This window comes from Macaca nemestrina, chromosome X (genome assembly GCF_043159975.1).
Source record: "Macaca nemestrina isolate mMacNem1 chromosome X, mMacNem.hap1, whole genome shotgun sequence".
Lineage (NCBI taxonomy): Eukaryota > Metazoa > Chordata > Mammalia > Primates > Cercopithecidae > Macaca > Macaca nemestrina.
Genome location: NC_092145.1, coordinates 142449453 through 142471340, shown reverse-complemented (window position 1 = coordinate 142471340; position 21888 = coordinate 142449453). Strand labels below are relative to the sequence as shown.

Below are 21888 nucleotides of genomic sequence, written 5' to 3'. Positions count from 1 at the left end.
TATACATAAGAACATGTAAAATAGAGCAGCTGTATACTCCGGATATATATTCTCTGAATATGCTTTATTTCCTGAAAACTATTAAAAATATAATTTATATAGTGAAGCATCATTTGATAATTTATGAATTTAGTTTAAATTTTAAGAAAAAGAAAATTTAACCTTGTATCTTCAAAAAATGTCCCAAGTATCAAACAATCTGACTTTAAATACTGTGTGTTAAATAAAATACTAAACATATCTATGACAAAGGGTCAAAAACTATTAATGGTAGAAATGAATTTCAGATGGTCAATAACTTTCTGAGAAGGGCCAGGAATATGTCAATATCAATGCAAACTGTAAATGTGCTATACAGTGTTGTCATTATGTTGAAGGCTAATCAGTTAGTTGTCTGAAGCTGGTTAGATGCTAAAACTAATTACTGATTTTCTTGCAATAGTGAAAAGGGTACCTCAGATAACAGATCACTCATTTGATTTGTTAGAAAACACTGAAAATATTACTTAATAGTCATAAGGCATCCTCCTAAAATTCTTTATTACCTTAACCAATTTATGTTATGGAAGCATATTATTTGGTATTTGTGAGTTCCTGTTTAAAAGGATGTACTTAATCTTATACAGTTGCTGGATTCACTGGAGGAAGGCCACCCTGTAATAGCCTGTGGTCAACCCCTCCTACTCATGGTCCTGGCGCTGAGCTGGGAGCAGGTCGGGGAGGATCCTTGTATCTGTCGTTACAAAGGGGAGGTACACCTGAGAGTTGCAATGCTGAATCATTGTATCTTGAGAAGGTGAAGCAGTTTGTATTTTAAGCACCTGCATACTCACTTAAAGAACAGACCATTAATCTACCATTTAAGGAACTAATATCTTGGGAAAAATAACCTTTCTCACATATGGAAAAATCAGTTGATAGGGTTCCCCCACCATCCACACAGCATCCAAATGAAGGGCCTGCACAGAGGTCATTCAAAGGCATTACGGCAGGAAAACCGGATCAAAAGATACATTACATGTTGCCTGAAGAGGTCGGCGAGGGGGCCTGATATCTGAGGATCTGTATGTTTCATAAACTGTATCACTTCATCCACAGACCAGGTTGAAGGGTCCTTAGAGAAGCCTTGTTTCAGGACACTGGGATCAGGTACAGCTATATAACTTGGAGCTTCAATGGGGGGGAAAAAAGACAAATCATACTTGACCTGATCATTATCCTGAAAGAAGAGATGTTAGGTAGGGAATAATGGTCTCATTCCTGGAACCTTCTGTTAAGTTCCCCAACAAGGTCTCAAGACTCCAACTGTGAAAGCTTATACAAAGATGATGTGAGGATGGCTACATAAGAGCATCCCATCTGACCTCCCCCAAACAACAAAAGCAGGTTCAGCAGTTACCTTAAAGCTTCAAAGATCACAAAACAGACTAAGCAATCCAAGGCCTCTTTGGCCACAAGCAAACACAGCAAAAGACCTGTTACTTGGGTAAAATTAGGTTAATCTAATCTAACCTATGACTTCTCTCTTAAGTCTTCCAAGGAATTTCAATCTCTCTCTATCTGTCTAGATTAGGTTTATTTTACTAGCTAAATCCGATGGAAATTCCCCAAATTTACAGCTGGTTTTGTTTTTTTTTTGTTTGTTTTGTATTTTTGTTGCTGTTTTGGTTTTTTTGAGACAGGGTCTCACTCTGTTGCCCAGGCTGGAGTGCAGTGGCACAATAACGGCTGGAGTGCAGTGGCACAATCATGGCTCACTGCAGTGTTGACCTCCTGGGCTCAAGTGATCCTCCCACTTTGGCCTCCCAAGTAGCTGGGACTACAGACACATGCCACCACTCCCAGCTAATCTTTATATTTTTTGTACAGACAGGATTTATCCATGTTGCCCAGGCTAGTCTCAAACTCCTGGGCTCAAGCAATCTGCCCACCTCAGGCCCCCAAACTGCTGGAATTACAGGCATGAGCTACCACGCCAAGCCAAATTTAGTTTTCTAATTGCTTAAATGTGTTCACTTTAATCAAATAATTTCAATAATCCCATTATTTTTGATAAACAAAGTAGTCCTTTTACCAAATCTCTCTGATGTATCCAATAAGAATATTTTTAGCATCACTTTACTCTTTAGATTTCCTGTCTCTCATGGCTTAAATGCCTATCTGAATTTTTTTTTTTTTTTTTGAGACAGAGTCTTGGTCTGTCACCCAGGCTGGAGTACAGTGGCACAATCTCGGCTCACTGCAACCTCCGCCTCCTGGGTTCACACCATTCTCCTGCCTCAGCCTCCCGAGTAGCTGGGACTATAGGCGTTCGCCACTATGCCCGGCTAATTTTTTGTATTCTTTAGTAGAGACGGGGTTTCACTGTGTTAGCCAGGATGGTCTCTATCTCCTGACCTCTTGATCCGCCCGCCTCGGCCTCCCAAAGTGCTGGGATTACAGGCGTGAGCCACCGCGCCTGGCTGCTTATCTGAATTTTGAAGAAAACAAGATTATTTTCTGCTACGCTAGGTCAGAAATAACTTTAACATTTAATTCCTTTATAATGTTTAATTGCATAGTAATAGATATTTTGGTTGAAGGTTTATACATTAAAAAAATACATAACTGAGACATGAAACAATTTAAGTGCTCATATCTCAAATGGTCTTAGCTGCACTCTTTACTAAGTTGTGATGAAATCTGTGTCCTGACAAGTATTCATTTACTCAACCAGAGCCCTTAACTCCCTAAAGTTAGTGTGTGATAACTGAAGTGAATTTTGTACTTAGCTAGGAAGATTTGTTTCTCTAACCAAGGACCATCAACACAAATCAGATGGTTTTTTGTGTGTGAATTAGCCAAAGGAGTACCCTTTCTTTCCTACCCTCTGGGCTATGGCCATTTTAGAAGCATTTTAAGTACTTACCTAGGGGAAAGGTAAAGAAAAACAGAAAATAAAAGAACTTATAGTGGTTAATTTTTTGTGTGTAGCTCTGAATTTTATTTCTTTCCAACATCACAACGATGATGTGAAATAAAAACTCTATACCAAAATATATTCTTCCCTTCACTCAGAGAAAAAAATGTTGGCCATATCTACAGAGAAATTCTGCTGGGCTGTATCGACCCAAGTAAAAATGATGATGCTGTAGACCACGCTATGCCTAAGGCATTCTGACAATTTAGACAGAAACACCATCTCCTTTAACTCAACAAAGACACAATGTAACATGAAAAAAATCATTGGCAAAGCTAATCATATCTCTAATTTAACTTATATTTTTGTGGAATTTCTGGTTTCTGTCATAATCTGGTACATTTATGTTTTGAATAACATGTAACTAGTTTTACAGTTTACTGCAGATAAACTATATGTAAAAAGATATGATTTGGGGTATAAAATTAATTTTATACTAAAAATAAAACCATAAGATTTTCTATTTTTAGTCTATTATGAAAATATAATTTAATTGGGCCTACACCTTCAAAACAATCAGAGACGTTTGCAAGCATTACATTACTGTTATTCAAATAATTACATGAAACAAACTAATCATGTGAAAAATAATCAAAGTCCAGTCATGCTTTTCTCCTGAACGGCTCTGTCTTATATACACTGGCATATCAATAAATATTTCTAGAATAAGTATAATGAAAGTATGAAAGTGATCTGATTCCCCCTGACATCACTGGATTTCTTTCCTATAATAAAGATCAGCAATATTTTTCATTCGAATAATGGGACAAGGCAGGACAGGAAATTGTGTGAGCATCACTGGCTGTCAGGAGTGGAATCAGCTCTAGGTAACAGTTCAAATGCCTCAAAAATAATAGTAATGGCACCTGTAGACAGTTTCTAATGGAAATAAGTATCTGTTCTTGGGAGATGTAAGTAGTACAGAAGTTAAGAGTACAACCCTGGAGTCAGAGTGTTTGAGTTCAAGGACTGGCCCAGGCACTTTTTAGCTGAGGGACCTCAGCCAAATGACTTCAAATTTCTCACCTGAAAATGCTTGCCAGCACCTACATTTCAAAGAATTGTTGTAACAGTATAATGTAGGAGGCCATATGAAATATTATATGCCTGGCATATGTCAGATAGTGATGAAGATGATGATTATTTCTATTACCACTAAGTAAATTATTAGAAAGCAATGTTATTACTATTAGTCTCTACATTCCTAAGAAGACCAGAAGCCAGCCTTCTGAAGCCCCAATACTGGCTACCTTAGCACAACAGTGTTTGACATACATTTCAAAGTGAGATACTCAGCATTAGAAGTAATCTTATACTGAGAAGGCCTATCTTCAAAAGGTCAAACTTTGTGAAAATACTTTAAAATGCAGGGTATACTAGCCCTTATGGAATAAGCATCTATTGTTAGACTCTGCAAACCATGTCACTCTAAAAGCAGAGAAAATCTCCAGAAGGGATGGGGCTGACAACATTAAATGTGTCATGGGATGTGCACAGTGTGGCTGCCCATAGATAACACCCATGATCAAAGGCAAGGGTTCCCACTTCCTACACTCCTCAACCTCGCCTACGTGCCTACCTGGAGAAAAAGGACAAGACACTCTCCTGCACCCTTAATCCTTCAAAGGTACAGGGTATTAGCCCTCTTTGCACATTGAAGGCTGTTTTGGCTCTTTCTTTCTTTTTTTTTTTTTTTGAGACAGAGTTTTGCTCTTGCTGCCTAGGCTGGAATGCAATGGCGCAATCTTGGCTCACTGCAACCTCTGCCTCCCGGGTTCAAGCGATTCTCCTGCCTCAGCCTCAGGCTCCCGAGTAGCTGGGATTACAGGCATGCACCACCATGCCTGGCTAATTTTGTATTTTTAGTAGAAACAGGGTTTCTCCATGTTGATCAGGCTGGTCTCGAACTCCCAACTTCAGGTGATCTGCCCGCCTTGGCCTCCCAAAGTGCTAAGATTACAGGCGTGAGCCACCCCGTGCCCAACCTGTTTTGGCTCTTTCTAAATGGCAACAGGATGTTGCCCTACTTATACACGTCATGTCTTCCTGGTGGGTCTGAGGAAGGATATGGAGAATGAGGAAATGGTGTGGCTGTGGTAACAAGATGCCAGCCCGAATCCAGGAGTCAACACAGGCTAAGGCCAGGAAAGGTCTCAAGAGAGACTAAGAAAAGTGTACAACAGAAAGGAGAGGGACTGTCTTTCCAGGCCTCAGAGTCATGAGAGGTTTGTGAGTCCAGACAGTACCCAAGCAAATGATAAATTACAACTGCTCAAGCACTACTAATCTGAGAAGTCTCTATCAGAGACATGGTTGGTGATCCAGATCCCCAGAGACAGTTCTGTGCTGTCAAGAGGATTGGAGGATCCATAATGGTCTGACCTGACAGTGATGTGAAAGGGAGGACTCAGCCTCCCAAATTTTAGCACTTTCTCCAATGTGATACTCTCAAGGGATGCTGTTAGGTATGAAAATCTCAAGGCAAAAGACAAACACATTGAGAGCCACTATTTTTTAACATACCTTCACTTTTCCTCTGCATTTGGAATTTAACTTCATGGGGACTGCTCTTGGGGGATGATTTGTCCCCAACTAGTAGTGAACTTGTGGTGCCTGGCACACTTTGAGAAAAATCCTGGGAGACTGAAGTCTGAATATACATAGGATTTCTACAGGCAGGATTCAAACAATTTCCTGAATTTAGTGATGAGCTCTTAGAATCTTCTGAAAGATTTTCCTCTTTGGGAATGGCATTTCTCCCAGCAAACAATGGTTCTTCTACAGGGAAAAAGACAAAGGAGGCTATCTTCAATAGACTTACAATTCAAATACTACTAAAAGGAAAAAAATTTCATCCCTAGCAAGTTCACTTAACTTGTGCTATACTGAACCACAATGCTCTAACACAAAGTTCATGGCTATCCCCTCCTTGGTATGGATGCATGCACTGATTGATTGATTGAGACAGAGTTTTGCTCTTGTTGCCCAGGTTGGGGTGCAGTGGTGCAATCTTGGTTCACTGCAACCTCCACCTCCTGGGTTCAAGCGATTCTCCTGCCTCAGCCTCCCAAGTAGCAGGGAGTACAGATGCCTGCCACCACGCCCGGCTAATCTTTTGGGGTTTTTTTTTGTTTTGTTTTGTTTTAGTAGAGACAGGGTTTCATCATGTTGGCCAGGCTGGTCTCGAACTCCTGACCTCAGATGATCCACCCGACTTGGCCTTCCTTGGCATTTATATTAATGGACATTGTCCTACAGTCCAAAGTGATTGCATATCACCTATATTTTTCATAGTAACTTACTATCATTTGCCAGTCTTGCCACCAAGACTATAAACACCTCACTAAAGCATTTGTTTTTAGAAATGCAGTTCTTCATTACTATTTGTTATAATATGATCATACAGTTGGTTTCTAACATTTGTTTACTACTTGGGCAGTTAACACATTCTCTGGAGAAAGGCAGCAGGTTTTTCTATTCTTCTTTCTACCAATTTTCAGCAATACAAAAGTGAAGGAAAAAGGTTATTAGGTTATTATAATTTTTTTTTTCTATGGAGAAATAACAGCCATGCACTTCTGAAGGGAATGAAGTGTTCAACAAAGCTGTCCAAGTAGTAGCCTAACTGCCAAACTTATTTAGGCAAATTTACCTCTCTACCTCCAATACTACCACCCCAAGAGTATACACAAGTGGTAGCAGAGAAACATTTCTTCCCAATCCTGGGAGGTGTAAATGCTATTTACCTTCAGATGCGTACTCCTTTGTTTTGGGGAGCTTAGGAGAGAGAGGAACAACATATGGTACAGATTGCTGAGGAGATCGTTTGGTACTTTGCCTTTCTGTTACATCTTCTTTTGCTGTTCTCAAAGAAAAAACAGTTGTCTGTTATAACGAACTAATATACTCAAGCATTTTCATATCATCAGCATGAAACACTTGTCTCTACATCATTTGCCTACAATGCCTTCATTGACAACTTCTCAATTATTTGATGTTCTTGAATAACATGTGTCTATTTCATCCTATTTTATATTTTCACTGAAATAATATTCAAGACTTAAAAGCATTTCCAGAAGGAGTATATCTAGGCTTCTTTATTCTGGGGTTATCAGATCTCTCTAAATATCTCACAAGGCAGTGAGGCAACCCATTAAAATGTGTCTAAAATGGCCTGGGAAAATTGCTCCCATGAGCCGGAGGAGTTAAAACTTCAGAGAAATTAAATAAAAGATATGGCATAATGAACATCCATTTTGTTAAGTAACAATCCTGGCTTAGAGCTACCCTTAAAACAAGTCTACTGCTTACTTATCATTCAACCAAACGCACTTCTACCTAAAGGACCACTCTGTAAAACATGATCCTGAAAGTAAAGACAGCTTCAATTATCAATTATACCCTAAGTATCAACAAATATCCTGATTTAACCTCCAACTAAAAGGACAAATAAGGTATAAGAAAAATCTTAAAAGTCTGATAGTAGACCTCAAAAGAGAAGAAAGATTGCAATGAGTATCAAAGTCAAACTTCATCTGGTTCAAAATTTCGGCTGAGGGCCACGCATGCTGCTCAAAATGTTATGATGAGTAACCTTTAGCTCAATCTAGTTACTCAGTGAATCCCAATGAGTCCGGTAGAGCTCTTACCACTTTAGTTTTATTTTTAATAATGGACTATAAAACCAACAGGCAAAACATATCTCAAATTTCTACAATTAATTAATTCATTAAATTCTAAGGAAAGAAATAATTGGCTTTTCATACCAACTTAATAATATGGAAAATTCGAGTTCTAAAATATAGTTTTCTATAAATGTTTATTTCCCTCAGAATCTTGGCAAGATTAGAAAATGTCTTCATCATTTATTTGTAATGTACTAATGCTTTATGAAAAGTTTACGAAGCTGGGTATGCTCTACTATCTGGGGCTGAAACAAATATAAAATTGACTCGACTTCTGCTTCTGGGTATTGTAGTAAGGCTAAGGGAGGAAAGTGTTCCTACAGAGATAACTAGGAAAAGCCAGGTAATTTACAAAGTATTTTTTAAATCATCAGAGAAGCACTTCCAGGATGACTGATCAAAGACCTCCAAAAATCTACTCCTTCATAAAAACACTGAAAACAGTGGCAAAAACTATAAAAACTTTTTCAAACCTCTGGAAATTAAAGACTTGCCACAATCCAAAGTGTTTAAGAAAAATGAATGGATCTCAGAAAAAAACAGCAAATTCTGTGGCATTTTAACTTGCCCTAATATAATCCTCCTCACCCCATTTTCACAGTAGCCTTGAAAACCAACACTTCACAACTACGGCAGGTATGAAAAACAGCCATGCAATAGTCACTGGATGGGGACATAATGGGTTTGGAGCTCTCCAAAAGCCCCATGCCCAGAGAACTATCACTTAGACCAGTCTTGAAGCTCACTGAAAAGCTCCCTTTCAGGGTTTGTCTTTATTTGACCTAAATTAGAGCTTGTTCTGTGTGAACAACCCCATCTCCAGGGCATCTGATGGGGGAAAATGGTGGCAACTGTTTAACTTTCCAGCTGCCTGAGACCATATTACCAGTCAGGGCTAACAATAGGTTGGCCAAAAAGCTTAAAAGGAAAAACTGGGTATAAGATGCCCCCTAGGAGACTTTGAAAAACACAGACATATTCCTGGGAATCTAAACAGTTCACATGCATGTGCTCGGATGTATATATGCATGCCCAGGAAAGACATGAGAACACCCTAATCTTTCATCTCTGGCTGACCTTGAGGCTCTGCACAAAGTCAACTTACAAGCTGCCACTTGGAGCACTGACGTTATGTCCCAACACACACAGAAAACCCCTTGGCCAAGGCTGGGAGATACACTGGTTCCAGGTATTTAAGGAAATTTCTACCCAATCATTAACCACATTAAGCTAAACAAGCAGACTTCAGTGACCACTCTTAACAAAGAAATACAGACTTTACAGAATTAGTCCAGGAACAGTCACTAAACAGCACCAGCAACAACAACAAACCCTAGGGAGAAGGGAATCTGATTTCCAGAGTTGCCATATTATATGATTTTTAAATGTCCAGTTTTCAACAACAACAAAAAAATGAGACATGTGAAGAAACAATATGGTCCATACAAAGGGAAAAAAATCAGTTAACAGAAATTGTCCCTGAGGAAGTCCAGACATTGGACTTACTAGACAAATACTTTATTTTGGGACACGGTCTCAATCTGTTGCCCATGCTGGAGTGCAATGGCATGATCTCAGCTCACTGCAACCTCTGCCTCCCAGGTTCAAATGATTCTCGTGCCTCAGCCTCCCAAGCAGCTGGGATTATAGGCACATGCCACCACACCTGGCTAATTTTTTTTATCTTTAGTAGAGAGAGGGTTTCGCCATGTTAGCCAGACTGGTCTTAAACTCCTGGCCTCAAGAGATCGTCCCGCCTTGGCCTCCCAAAGTGCTGGGATTACAGACGTGAGCCACTGCACCCGACCTAGACAAATACTTTAAATCAGCTATTATAAATATATTCAAGGAACTAAAAAATGAAAATCATGTCTAAAGAACTAAAAAAAGGCCAGTGTATTAGTCCGTTCTCATGCTGCTAATAAAGACATACCCGAGACTGGGTAATTTATAAAGAAAAAGAGGTTTAATAGACTCACAGTTCCACATGGCTGGGGAGGACTCACAATCATGGCAGAAGGCAAAGGAGGGGCAAAGGCACGTCTTACATGGCAGCAGGCAGAAGTGCAGAGCAAAGCAGGGAAAGCCCCTTCTAAAACCATCAGATCTCATGAGAACTCACTCACTATTACAAGAACAGCATGAGGGTAACTGCCCCCATGATTCAATTACCTCCTGCTGGGTCCCTCCCATGACATGGGGGGATTATGGGAACTATAATTCAAGATGAGATTTGGGTGGGGACACAGTCAAACCATGCCACCTCATCTCTACTAAAAATACAAAAATTAGCCAAGTGTGGGGGCACACACCTGTAGTCCCAGCACTCACTCTGGAGGCTGAGGTGGGAGGATTGCTTGAAACTGGGAGGCAGAGGTTGCAGTGAGCCAAAATCACGCCACTGCACTCCAGCCTGGGTGACAGAGCAGGACTCCGTCGCAAAAAAAAAAAAAAAAAAAGAGAGAGAGAAAAAAAGTAGGAAGTTAAAAGACAACCCCAAAGAATGGGATAAAATATATGCAAAGCATATACCTGATATAGTACTTGTATCTAGAATATACAAAGAACTCTTATGACTCAACAATAAAAAATGAAACCAATTAAAAGTGGACAAAGGATTCGAACAGACATTTCTCTGAAGATATACAAATGGCCAAAAAGCACAAGAAAAGATGCTCATCATCAACTATTGGAAAAATGCAAATCACACCGTAATGAGATACCATTTCACACCTGCTAGAATGGGTATAATAAAAAAGATGGACAATAACAAGTGTTTACAAGGAGAACTGAAACCTCATTCACTGCTGATGGAAATGTAAAATGGTATAGCCTCTTTGGAAAAGTCTGTCAGGTCCTCATCAAGTTAAACAGAGTTAACCATATGACCCAACAATTCCACACCTAGGTTTGTACCCGAGAGAACATGTATCCACACAAAAACTTATACACAAATGTTCATGGCAGCAGCATTCCTAATAGCCAAAAAGTGGAAACAATCCAGAAGTGCATCAATTGATAAATGGATAAACAAAATACAATATAGCCATACAATAGAATATTATTCAGCCATAAAAAGGAATGAAGCACTGATACATGCTACCACATGGGTGAACCTTGAAAACACAGGGTGGGCACGGTGGCTCACACCTGTAATCCCAGCATTTTGGGAGGCCAAGATGGGTGGATCACTTGAGGTCAGGAATTCGAGACCAGCCTGGATGATGTAGTGAAACCCGTCTCTACTAAAAATACAAAAATTAGCCGGGCGTGGTGGTGGGCACCTGTAGTCCCAGCTACTCAGGAGGCTGAGGCAGGAAAATCACTTGAACCCTTGAACCCAGGAGGCAGAGGTTGTGGCGAGCCGAGATCACACCACTGCATTCCAGCCTAGGCAACAGAACGAGACTCCGTCTCAAAACAAAACAAACAAAAAAACACACTATGCTAAGTGAAAGAAGCCACACACAAAGACTGCATATTATATGATTCTATTAACATGAAATGTCTAGAATAGGAAAATCCATAAAGACAGAAAGTCAATAAATAGTTTCCAGTGGTGAGGGAGAAAAGACATTGAGGGATGATAGTTAACAGGTATGGGATTTCTTTTGGGGGTGATGAAGATAGTGGTGATGACTGCACAACTCTGTGAATACACTAAAAAATACTGAATTGTGTACTTTTAAAAGGGTGAAATTATGGTATGTGAATTATATCTCAATAAAGTTATTATAAGAAAAGCATCCTCAAGGTATAGCAGTCATAGGAACTAATAAAATCAAATTCCAGAGGGGGAAGAACCATTCTAGTCTAAACTGAAGATCTCGTCATATTTTTTCCCTGTAGGAATTTGCTGACTCTTGGCACTACACTGAAAATAGAACCTGACACAGGCAGAGGGCTATAACTAGGCAAAAATAAATCAAAAAAGATTCAGCAGCTTCACACAGCTGGAGTGACAAATCAGAAACTCAAACTCATAGCTAGTTTTCCCCCATGGGACATCTGCCAAGTTCTGGAGCTATACAGGAAGCTGGGGAGTTAGGCTAAAAACTCTTAAAAGGCACGCTGAAATCTCTCGCAGTCTCACGATGCTTAAGAAATAAAGACCCACCAGGGTGAAGAGGTCTAGCTCAAACACACAAGCCACCTAAACACAAGTGTGAAGTTGTGATAATACATGAGGAAGAAGGCTGAAGAGCTGAGCAGCAAACCCCTGAAGGAGGGAAGTACAATTCCCCATAGTCTTTCAAGGTTAAGGAGCTAGGGAATTCCCAGGTTCTCAATCAAAAGCCTGGGAAAGTAACACCTGAAGAATAGCGAGGAATCAGGAGATAGACTGAGTCTTATTAAAACTGCTATTCAGCCCCAACCCAGTTCAATCACTGAATGGAATGAGCCCTCCTTCTTTCTGCTTAAAAAAGAGGAAACTTTTTAAGGTAGAAATCTGGAGCTTCTGCAGATCTTTTATATACAATGTCCCACATACCAAAAAATAGTGGTAAACATGCAAAGAAGTCAGACCATATAACCAACGATTGAGAGAAAAACTACTGGTGTCAGTAGACAAAGACTATAATGCAATTTTGATGAATATATTCAAGAAAACAGGAAAAATGGACAGAAAAGATCAAATAAAAAATTTCACCTGAGAATTATAATCTATTTTAAAAAGCAAAGAGCTGATAGGAAAGTAAATTGAGGCAACCACTTTGAAAAACTGTTTGGTAGTATCTACTAAAGCTTAATCTACACATTTCCTGTGACCTAGCAATTCCCTCCAAGATAGATACAGGAACAGAAAGACGTGTATAGAATGTTCATGATAACACTACTTATAAGAGTACAAAACACAACACTACTTATAAGGGCACAAAACAGAAAGCACTCAAATGGATACATACCATGGTAGCCTATTTATACAACAGAATATTATACAACAATGAGAATGAATGATCTAACTATATGCAACAATACAGATGAATCTTACAAACATAATGATGGGCAAAAAAAGCTAGGCACAAGAGTAAATGGTGTATAATTTCATTTCTATAAAGTTCAAAAACAGGCAAAAGTAACACATGGTACTAGAAGTCAGGGCAGTAGGTATCCATGTGCGAAGTGAGGGGTAGTAGCGGATGAAAGGGGGTTTGACACATTAGCAGTGCTTCTAGGGTACTAGTAATAGCTATTTTTCCAACCAGGGACTGGTTATACAGGCATGAAAATTAATCAAGCTACATTCCATGTACAATTTTCTCTATGTATACTATACTTCAGTAAAATGTCTAAAATTACTGCTAAAATGTGCAAACACAAGATTGGTCAGAATCAAAGTCTCCTAAAAAGAGCACTCTATCTTAAACTATTTTTGAGTCCCTTGTTTTAAAAAATGTAAGAGAAATGGGATACTAGACATGAAATCTTAGTAATAATCAACCTCATAACATTTACATGCAACTTCTTTAACTACAAGCTGACTTAAGAAAAACCTAAGAGTTCCAACTCAAAGCCACTTTCAAATGGCTAAATTAAGCTTTCTGTGAGAGAAAATTAATAACCCTTAAAATAATGTAAAATATGTGGATTATTCAGTGTATTTTTTCAAATAGTTACCTATTATTATTGGATTAATCTGAAAATTCAAACATTCTGTGTTCAATTTAAAGAAGAATTACATTTTCTTTAAAATCTTTCAAAGAATGGGGTTTTGTAAATTACTGGCATTCTTAATGCTTTGTATAAGAAATCAGGAAATTGGCCCTGGCAGGTGGCTCAGGCCGGTAATCCCAGTACTCTGGGAGGCCAAGGTGGAAGCATCACTTGAGGCCAGGAGTTTGAGACCAGCCTGGTCAACAAGGTGAAACTCCACCTCTACTAAAAATACAAAAATTAGCCAGGCATGGTGACAGGCACCTGCAATCCCAGCTATTTGGGAGGCTGAGGCAAGAGAATTGCTTGAACCCAGGAGGCGGAGGTTGCAGCGATCCGAGATGGTGTCATTTGCACTCTAACCTGGGCAACAGAGTGAGAAATCAGGAAACTGTACTCTCAGCATCTCCAACTCATATTTTTCCCCAAATTACTCTTAGAAACAGAAAACCTATCAATACACAGACACCCCTCTTCCCACACAGGTGGCCCTTCTCTTTCTAGCCATCTTCCAAATTTCCTACCATTTTTGATGACCTCCTACCTCTCCCGAAGAAGGAAAAAAAAAAGGATAATATCACATGAAAACATGAAACCACTCTTCCTCTTCCCCCTAGTTCTGACAGCTAGCTTTTATTGCTCCTACTTCATGCCAGGCATAATGCAGGTTAAGAATTTACAAATACTTTCTTTCAATTTCACAACTAAAGAGGTATCCACTTTGCAGATAAGGAAACTGAGAACTAGAGAGGCTCAGTACTTTGTCTATGGGCACATAGCTAGTTAACAGCAGGAACTGAATTAAAATGTAGGCCGGTCAGACTTTACACTCTTCCAGCATAGAGATTACAAGGCCAGGATTGGAACTCAGGTCTGACAAACTCCAACACCTGTGCTCTCCATGCCACTGCTTCTCCATGAATACTTTTGCAAGCATGTCACAGTATCATACCTTTATTTCAAAGGGACTCACTGGACAGCTACACCAGAGGGGAGACACTGGAAAGAGGATTCCAGTTAGGAGCCTGCTTTACTAAACCAGTGAAGGGGTTAGTACCGTCTGAAGCAGGGTAGCAACAAGGAAATGGAAAAAAAGGGGATGGATATGAGAGGTGTCACTGAAGTAGAGGAGACAAGCTTTATGAAGAAGGGTGTGGGTAACCAGGAGGACCAGAAAAAAAAGAAGTAGTAGCTAGAGACATGGTACCCACACTTCACACTTGAGTGGCACATGAATTAGAATCCCTGGACTTAAAAAGATAGTCTGATGGTACTCTGTATTTCCAGAATCAGCAGCACCTGGCCAGAAAATCATGCAGCAGTAACACCTGAGAACCTCAGCTACTCTTGAAAGACCCACATACAATCCTGCCATGATCGGTAGAACATAGTTAGCTTTCATAAGTCACATGAAAAAGAGACAAACCACTCCCAAAAAACAAAGAGCACTTGCATAAAAGCTGGAAGAGCTTTCTTGCTTTACGGATCAGAAGCAAGAAACATGCTTTTGGTTCTACAGGGCTATCTTATACCTACCCTCTTATTCAGGCATCAGTTTGGGGTTCTTATGGAAGAGAAGCAACCATGGTTCAAATGTCAAATCCAAGCATATCACAGGCTGGGTGTGGAGGCTCACGCCTGTAAATCCTAGCACTTTGGGAGGTCAAGGCGGGAGGATCACTTAAGGTCAGGCATTCAAGACCAGCCTGGCCAACATGGCAAAACTCTGTCTCTACTAAAAATACAAAAATTAGCTGGGCATGGTGGTGGGTGCCTGTTATCCCAGCTACTCAGGAGGTTAAGACAGGAGGATCGCTTGAATCCGGGAGGCGGAGGTTGCGGTGAGCTGAGATTGCGCCACTACACTTCAGCCTGGGGAGACAGAGCGAGACTCTGTCTCAAAAAACAACAACAAAACCGTATCATCATTTGTCAAACCTTGATGACTGCAACAAAATCTTTATAGCCAATGGGCTCAACATGCTTTGCTAACTTCTTAGGATTATAAAGGTCAGTAACTTTAAAGCCATACTTCAGTCTAACAGAGAATGTTTAACTCTGTGAGGTAGTCACAATGAAGCCAAACGTAAGTAATCCATGGGCTTTGATTCTCAAGTTCATTATGAATACAAGAAATTACTTTCCTACTTTGAATGAACAAAAACAACTACATGTTATACATTTCTCATTAGCTCACTGTGGCTAAAATGTTTACTTTGAGGAGAACACAAGGAAAAACAATTATACAAGATTCTCAAGTTAAACAGAAGTATAAGAGTTTACATTTTCTCTCACCTGACTGATTTTTATCATGCTCTGCAGAGCTGTGAGTATGACCCCTGGAAGAACTAAAAGGCTGGCTACTCAAAAGGTTATCACACTGCAGACTGTGGCAGAAGTTCTCAAGAAAGCGAAGAGCAAATGATGCACTGTTCACTGGAGGGAGCTGGATGGAATGAGTTTCCCCATCAAAGGAGGCTATTGGGGAAAAAAAGGATGTCAAGAGTAATCTCAGAGAGATGAGAAATACAACAGTAATTTAAAAAAAAAATCATCACTTTAGGAAAGGTATTATAAGTCTAATTTGTGGTTTTTGTAATTCATAAAGGAATAATCTTAAATTATAAAAGCTCCTCTCATTCAAACACAATAGCCTGTATTGGTAAAAACATCCTCATTTGAAAATATTCTTAAGTCAACAACAACAGAAACTCACTGATCTATGTAACACTTCCTTCTATTCCAAATATTCCATGGGTATGAATGTTGTGGTGTCTGATCACAGCTACCAAGTGCATCTTCTTGCTTAATGACTTCTTGAGTCGCATTTTTATTTAGAGCTTCTTATAGATAAAACATATTATCAACCAAGGTACTTTGCCTATAGTGAGCTTAACACAGCATGTAAAATGAAGAATCTGTGACTTTTGTCCCAATTTACATTATTCTGACATCATTTGTCCATTTTAAAAGTAAACTTTTCAAACCAGGGCTTAAAGTCTATAAACATATAACTCCTTATATGTATAATATAATAGTATAATTAAATATTCTATTATACTAATAGAATAAATATTACAGGCTAAGTGCAGTGGGTCACACTCGTAATCCCAGCATTCTGGGAGGCCAAGGTAGGCAGATCACATGAGGCCAGGAGTTCAAGACCAGCCCGGGCAACATGGCAAAACCCTGTCTCTACTAAAAATACAAAAGTTAGCCAGGCATGGTGACACATGCCTATAATCCCAGCTACTCAGGAGGTTAAGGTGGGAGAATCGCTTGCACCTGGGAGGTGGAGGCTGCAGTGAGCCGAGATCACACCACTGTACTTCAGCCTGGGTGACAGAGTGAGACCCTGTTCTAAAAAAAGGAGGAGGAGGAAGAAAGAAGAAGAGGAAGAGGAAGGGGAGGGGGCGGGGGAAGAGAGGGGGGAGGAGGGAAGGGAGGGGAGAAGAAGGGAGGGGAGGGGAGGGGAGGGCCTGAATTAGACAAGCATACCAGTTATCACTTCTCCTCCACGATTATCTGGCTTCAGGTATCCAAAAACAGTTTTAGTTTCAAGGGCACAATCCACACAAGCCTGCACAATCCGGCGAAGCACCACATTCACGGGGCCTGGGCCAAAGTGGTCAGGCAGCTGCTGGATTCTCTTGGGATCCAGGTGAGGGCCAAAGTTTCCATGTTTGTTTACATAGACACACACTTGAGGAAAAATACGTATGCAGACATAACAATGAGACTGATTAAAAGAAATTTTGTGAAAACACTACATAATCAATTACTATATCCCACTAGCCACTTCACTCACAGAAAACCTAAATATAGTTAATATCAATGATCATTTCTGTTACCTAAAAATATGTAGGTAAATATATTTTTACATTCATGCAACCATACATTCATACTGAACCCACAAAGAAACCATCAAAATGTTTACTCAATTTTTTAGAATCTTGTCCAAACTGATGATATAAAACCTACAGACATTTTAGGAACATCACAAAAACAATTCTTCATACATTCCCACATTATATAAAATGGCACAAAGACAGATGAATATTTTCATCTTTTAATTGTATACACAGTACAAGAAATTCCTTTCAAAATGGGTCATCTTGCTATGTTCTTTTTTGAACTGAATTTCTTTTAAATCACCAATACTACACCTCAATTATATTTTCTAAAGTAACCAAATAATTTAAGATATACATAACAGTTAAGTTCTATTGATATATATTAATATTTTATTAATTTTAAGAAAATAAAAATGTTCCTTCTATATATACCAAGATTCACGGAAGAAAATTTTAAAATAAACTCTTTCCTTAGTATAATAAAAGCATATGATATAGAAGCAATTCATCTATAATCACATAAATGCCAACTTCCAATAATTTTCTTTACTGAGAATCAACAAACGCAAATCAATATACACTATAAAAACATGAGGGAGGCTGGGCGCAGTTGCTCATGCCTGTAATCCCAGCACTTTGGGAGGCCGAGGTGGGTGGATCAACTCAGGTCAGGAGTTAGAGACCAGCCTGGCCAACATAGCAAAACCCCATCTCCACTTAAAATACAAAAATTATCTGGGTGTGGTGGCACATGCCTGTGGTCCCAGCTACTTGGGAGGCTGAGGCAGAAGAATCGCTTGAACCCGGGAGGCAGAGGTTGCAGTGAGCCAAGATCGCGCCACTGCACTCCACTCTGGGTGATGAAGTGAGACTGTCTCAAAAAACAAAAAACAAAAAAAAACAAAACATGAGGGCACATTACTACCAAAAATAAAATAAATTGTTCCCCTAAGAAGCACGTTATTTTTAATCCATTAATTAATATTGCAAAACTTTCACACACACACAGTCTATATTTAGTATAAGAAAACTGATCAATCTCACTTTTGCTCTGTTGAAATACACAATTCAACTTTGTGGCAACAGCCAGAGGAAGGACTATGTTATCCTTCAGAAATGAAATAGCAATTAAAAATTCAACCCACGGTGCTGATGGCATGGACAAATTCTACTGAATACAAGTGAAGCTAAACAAGGATTTCAATATTTTATCTCCTTTGTGTTATATCCATTCAGCTAGTCTTTCCTGCTAATTAAAAATCAGAAATAATAAACTGAAAAAAATGAGATATGTTATAATCATTTTTAAAGTGACTTCTATTTTTAAAAAACTAAATTTACTTTTAATCAGGAAAGAACAATTAAAAGGAAAAAAAAGTCCAGGGAATAGGACAGTGTAAGGGAGATAATTTTTAAAAGGCATTAAGAAAAGGTTTGAGGTAGCTTTGAAAATACATACAATACAAAAAGACAAATTTTGAAATGAGATAAAGGGAAACCAAGAATAGATTTGACAATAATGTAAATTTCATAAATCTTACTTAAATGGATAAAATACTTTAAGAGTATCTGAATTTTCAAGTGACTCATGTATTTAAAGACTTTTTCCTTAATGTAAAATGGAACAATCAGAATTTCAAAGTACTTTAATATGAAAAATGCTAAGATAAATGTTTAATATTATCATCTTTTTCCCCTACTATTTTATCTCCAGGACTTCGAAGACACTGAAAATAATACAGGATAAAAGATTAGTAATTCTATACTATTTTTAAAATATGAATTTACCTGTAGACATCACTATTTTACATGGCCCAGAAGCGGCATCTTTATATAACATGCCTCGGTCTCTGGTCAGCGATTTTAGAGAAGCTGCAGATGTAGAACATATCACAGGCAAAGGTTTTTCCTGTTAAAAAGAAAGGGAAAAAAATACAAGTATAAAATACTCATTAATATATTCTTAGATAAGAAAGTCAGAAAATTATAAATATCATTGGTTTACAAAATTATTAGTTATCAGAAGTCCTCAGGTTGGAAACTCCTGTGTGTGTCATGAACTCCAGAACTTTCCAAACTGAGCTTCTCAGAGGTCCATGAACTGTCCAGGTAGGGGAGGAAGAGACCAGATGGCTGGGATTCCCTGTCCTACCCCTGCTCCAACTAATCACACCTTAGCCAAATTAGTTTATTCTGTAAAACTTACTTTATTTTTTGAGGTTCCCTGTAAGACAAGTTTTTTCAGATTGCTAAAGAAAAGTCTGTAAATCTCTAACCCAGAGCAATACATCCAATAGAAAAAAAATCTCAGCAAGGCAGAGGACAGAGTTTATTTTCAGAAAGAAGTTGCTCATCTAGTCTTCGCTGTGTCTAACCCACATTTCTCCATATTACATACAATAATTCTGACAAAATCACAACAGATGGCTTGCTAAAGTCTATACAAAATTATGCCTATCGCCTATAAGAACCAATGTCTCCTGAGCATTGTTAAAGTTCACTAGTATTTTGTTTATTTTACATCAACTCTTGGGGTTTTCCAGGAGCTACCTTCAAACATGACTCTCCAATATAAGAGAAGGGACACCTGTGCATAGAAAAGGTAATAACAGAGGACATTTAAAAGGCAGGAGCAAAGGAGTAAAAAATAGAACATTCAATGTTGCTGGAATTTATTTGCTTAAATTAATGACTGTCGTTTGGGTTGACAGTAATCTAGTAAATCACATTATTGTTTATTTAACATTGATACAATTTTTTTTTATCAATGTTAAAGAAACAAAAAATGTGACTTTTTTTTTTTTTTTTGTCTTACTATGTTGCCCTGGCTGGATTTGAGCTCCTGGGCTCAACAGATCCTCCTACCTCTGCCTCCCAAAGTGCCGGGATTACATGGCATGCACCACTGCCTGGACACAATCATGTTATTTTTCAGTACTGAATTATAATTACTGGGTTGATCATATCATTCTTTCACTATTTTAAAAATCTGAAATCTGAATCCTTTGTCTTGAGACATACCAAGATAGCATGTTTGCACTAACACTGCAAATTGAATAAAGGTACATTTATTTAGAAAATGTGCTCCTGCACTCCTCCCTTAAGGGGAGGAAGAAAATGACAACTTGTATCCAAATATAACATAGACCCCATAAATATATACAAGTATTACATATTCATAATAAAAAGTAAAAAATTTTTTAAATAATTTTTACAAGAGTATAGTAACTGTCCCTTCTCCATCCCCATCATCAAATAAACAATGTTTTCAAACAGAGCTCTCCAAAATTATCAAATTAGCTTGGAACTGGAAACTAAAGGAATCAAAGGAAACTATTTGGTGTTATCTTATATTTTCACCATTATACCAACTAATCACAAAGACATTTCAGAAGCTGGAAAATACACATATATGTTAATTTTTTTAATGCATTTAAAATATTATTTCACTTTAAATTTCACTATTAACTTTTATTTTTCATTTAAAATTATCTGCTACCATTTATATTAGAACAATCTGCTTGATTTTTTTCAGTGTTCACGACTATATTTTTGAAATATTTAGCTTTGACTTTTGATTTTTATTTTGTAAATTTTGAGTGTTTTTAAAGAATATCAGTATCAATATATTTTAAAATGTTATTTTTTTTTCCCTACAGCAAACATAAGTTGAAACAAAATGGAAATGTTACAGCTACTAATATCAGATGGCTGAACTCAGGAATGTGTAAGATAATACTGCTGGCATTTAATTCAGTCAGCCCCAAGAGATCTGAAAAGATTCTATGTCTTTATATTTAGAGTGCATCTCTTGTAGACAGGATATATTTGGGTCTTTAAAAAAAAAAAATCCAAGTTGATAATCTCTGTCTTTTTAACCAAAAAGGATAATCCACTAACTTTTCATGCAATTACTAGTATGTTTGGATCTGGGTCTACTTTTTTTTTTTTTGAGATGGAGTCTCATTCTGTCACCCAGGCTACAGTGCAGTGGCGAAATCTCAGCTCACTGCAACCTCCGCCTCCTGGGTTCAAGCGATTCTCGTGCCTCAGCTTCCTGAGTAGCTGGGATTACAGGCACCTGTGAGCATGCCTAATTTTTGTATATTTAGTAGAAATGGGGTTTTGCCATGTTGGCCAGGCTGGTCTCGAACTCCTGACCTCAGGTGATCCACCAGCCTCAGCCTCCCAAAGTGCTGGGATTACAGGTGTGAGCCACCATGCCTGGCTGGATCTACTATTTTATTGCCTGTTTTTGATTTGTCTCCTCTGTGTTTGGTTCTGTTTCTCCTTTTCCTTTCCTTTTTTTTCTCCCTTTGAGACAAGGTTTCACTCCTGTCACCCAAGCTGGAGTGCAATAGCACCATCTCAGCTCACTGCAACCTCCACCTCCTAGCAAGTTTTCTGCAATTCTTCTGCTGCCTCAGTTTCCCATGTAGCTGGGGCTACATGCGTGCGCCACTGCACCCAGCTAATTTTTGTATTTTGTGTAGAGATGGGGTTTTGCCATGTTGCCCAGGCTGGTCTCAAACTCCTGGGTTCAAGCACTCTTTCTGCCTTGGCCACCCAAAGTGCTGGGATTACAGGCATGAGCCACTGTACCCAACCCCTCCTTTCCTTTTGTTAATAGTTTATATTCCTTAGAATATTTTATATTGAATATATTTGAATATTCAAATATTCCTTAGAATTACATTTTAATTTTCTATTGGCTTTTTAGCTATACTTCTTCGCA

General features: G+C 38.6%; 1 protein-coding gene across 3 annotated transcripts in view; it reads right to left on the bottom strand.

Moving 5' to 3' along the window:
* Positions 1 to 21888, bottom strand: part of LOC105478186 (Scm polycomb group protein like 2) — a 118389-nt gene that overhangs the window by 2145 nt on the left and 94356 nt on the right. The window contains exons 9-14 of one of the 3 annotated variants that reach the window (XM_011735256.3): positions 18942 to 19062; positions 16798 to 17001; positions 15595 to 15777; positions 6706 to 6819; positions 5483 to 5737; positions 1019 to 1170 (exon numbers count right to left, since the gene is read on the bottom strand). In XM_011735256.3, coding sequence (XP_011733558.1) covers positions 1019 to 1170; positions 5483 to 5737; positions 6706 to 6819; positions 15595 to 15777; positions 16798 to 17001; positions 18942 to 19062 — 1029 coding nt within the window. The remainder of the gene's footprint in view (positions 1 to 1018; positions 1171 to 5482; positions 5738 to 6705; positions 6820 to 15594; positions 15778 to 16797; positions 17002 to 18941; positions 19063 to 21888) is intronic. The other 2 variants (XM_011735258.3, XM_011735257.3) reach the window with 2 other exon arrangements.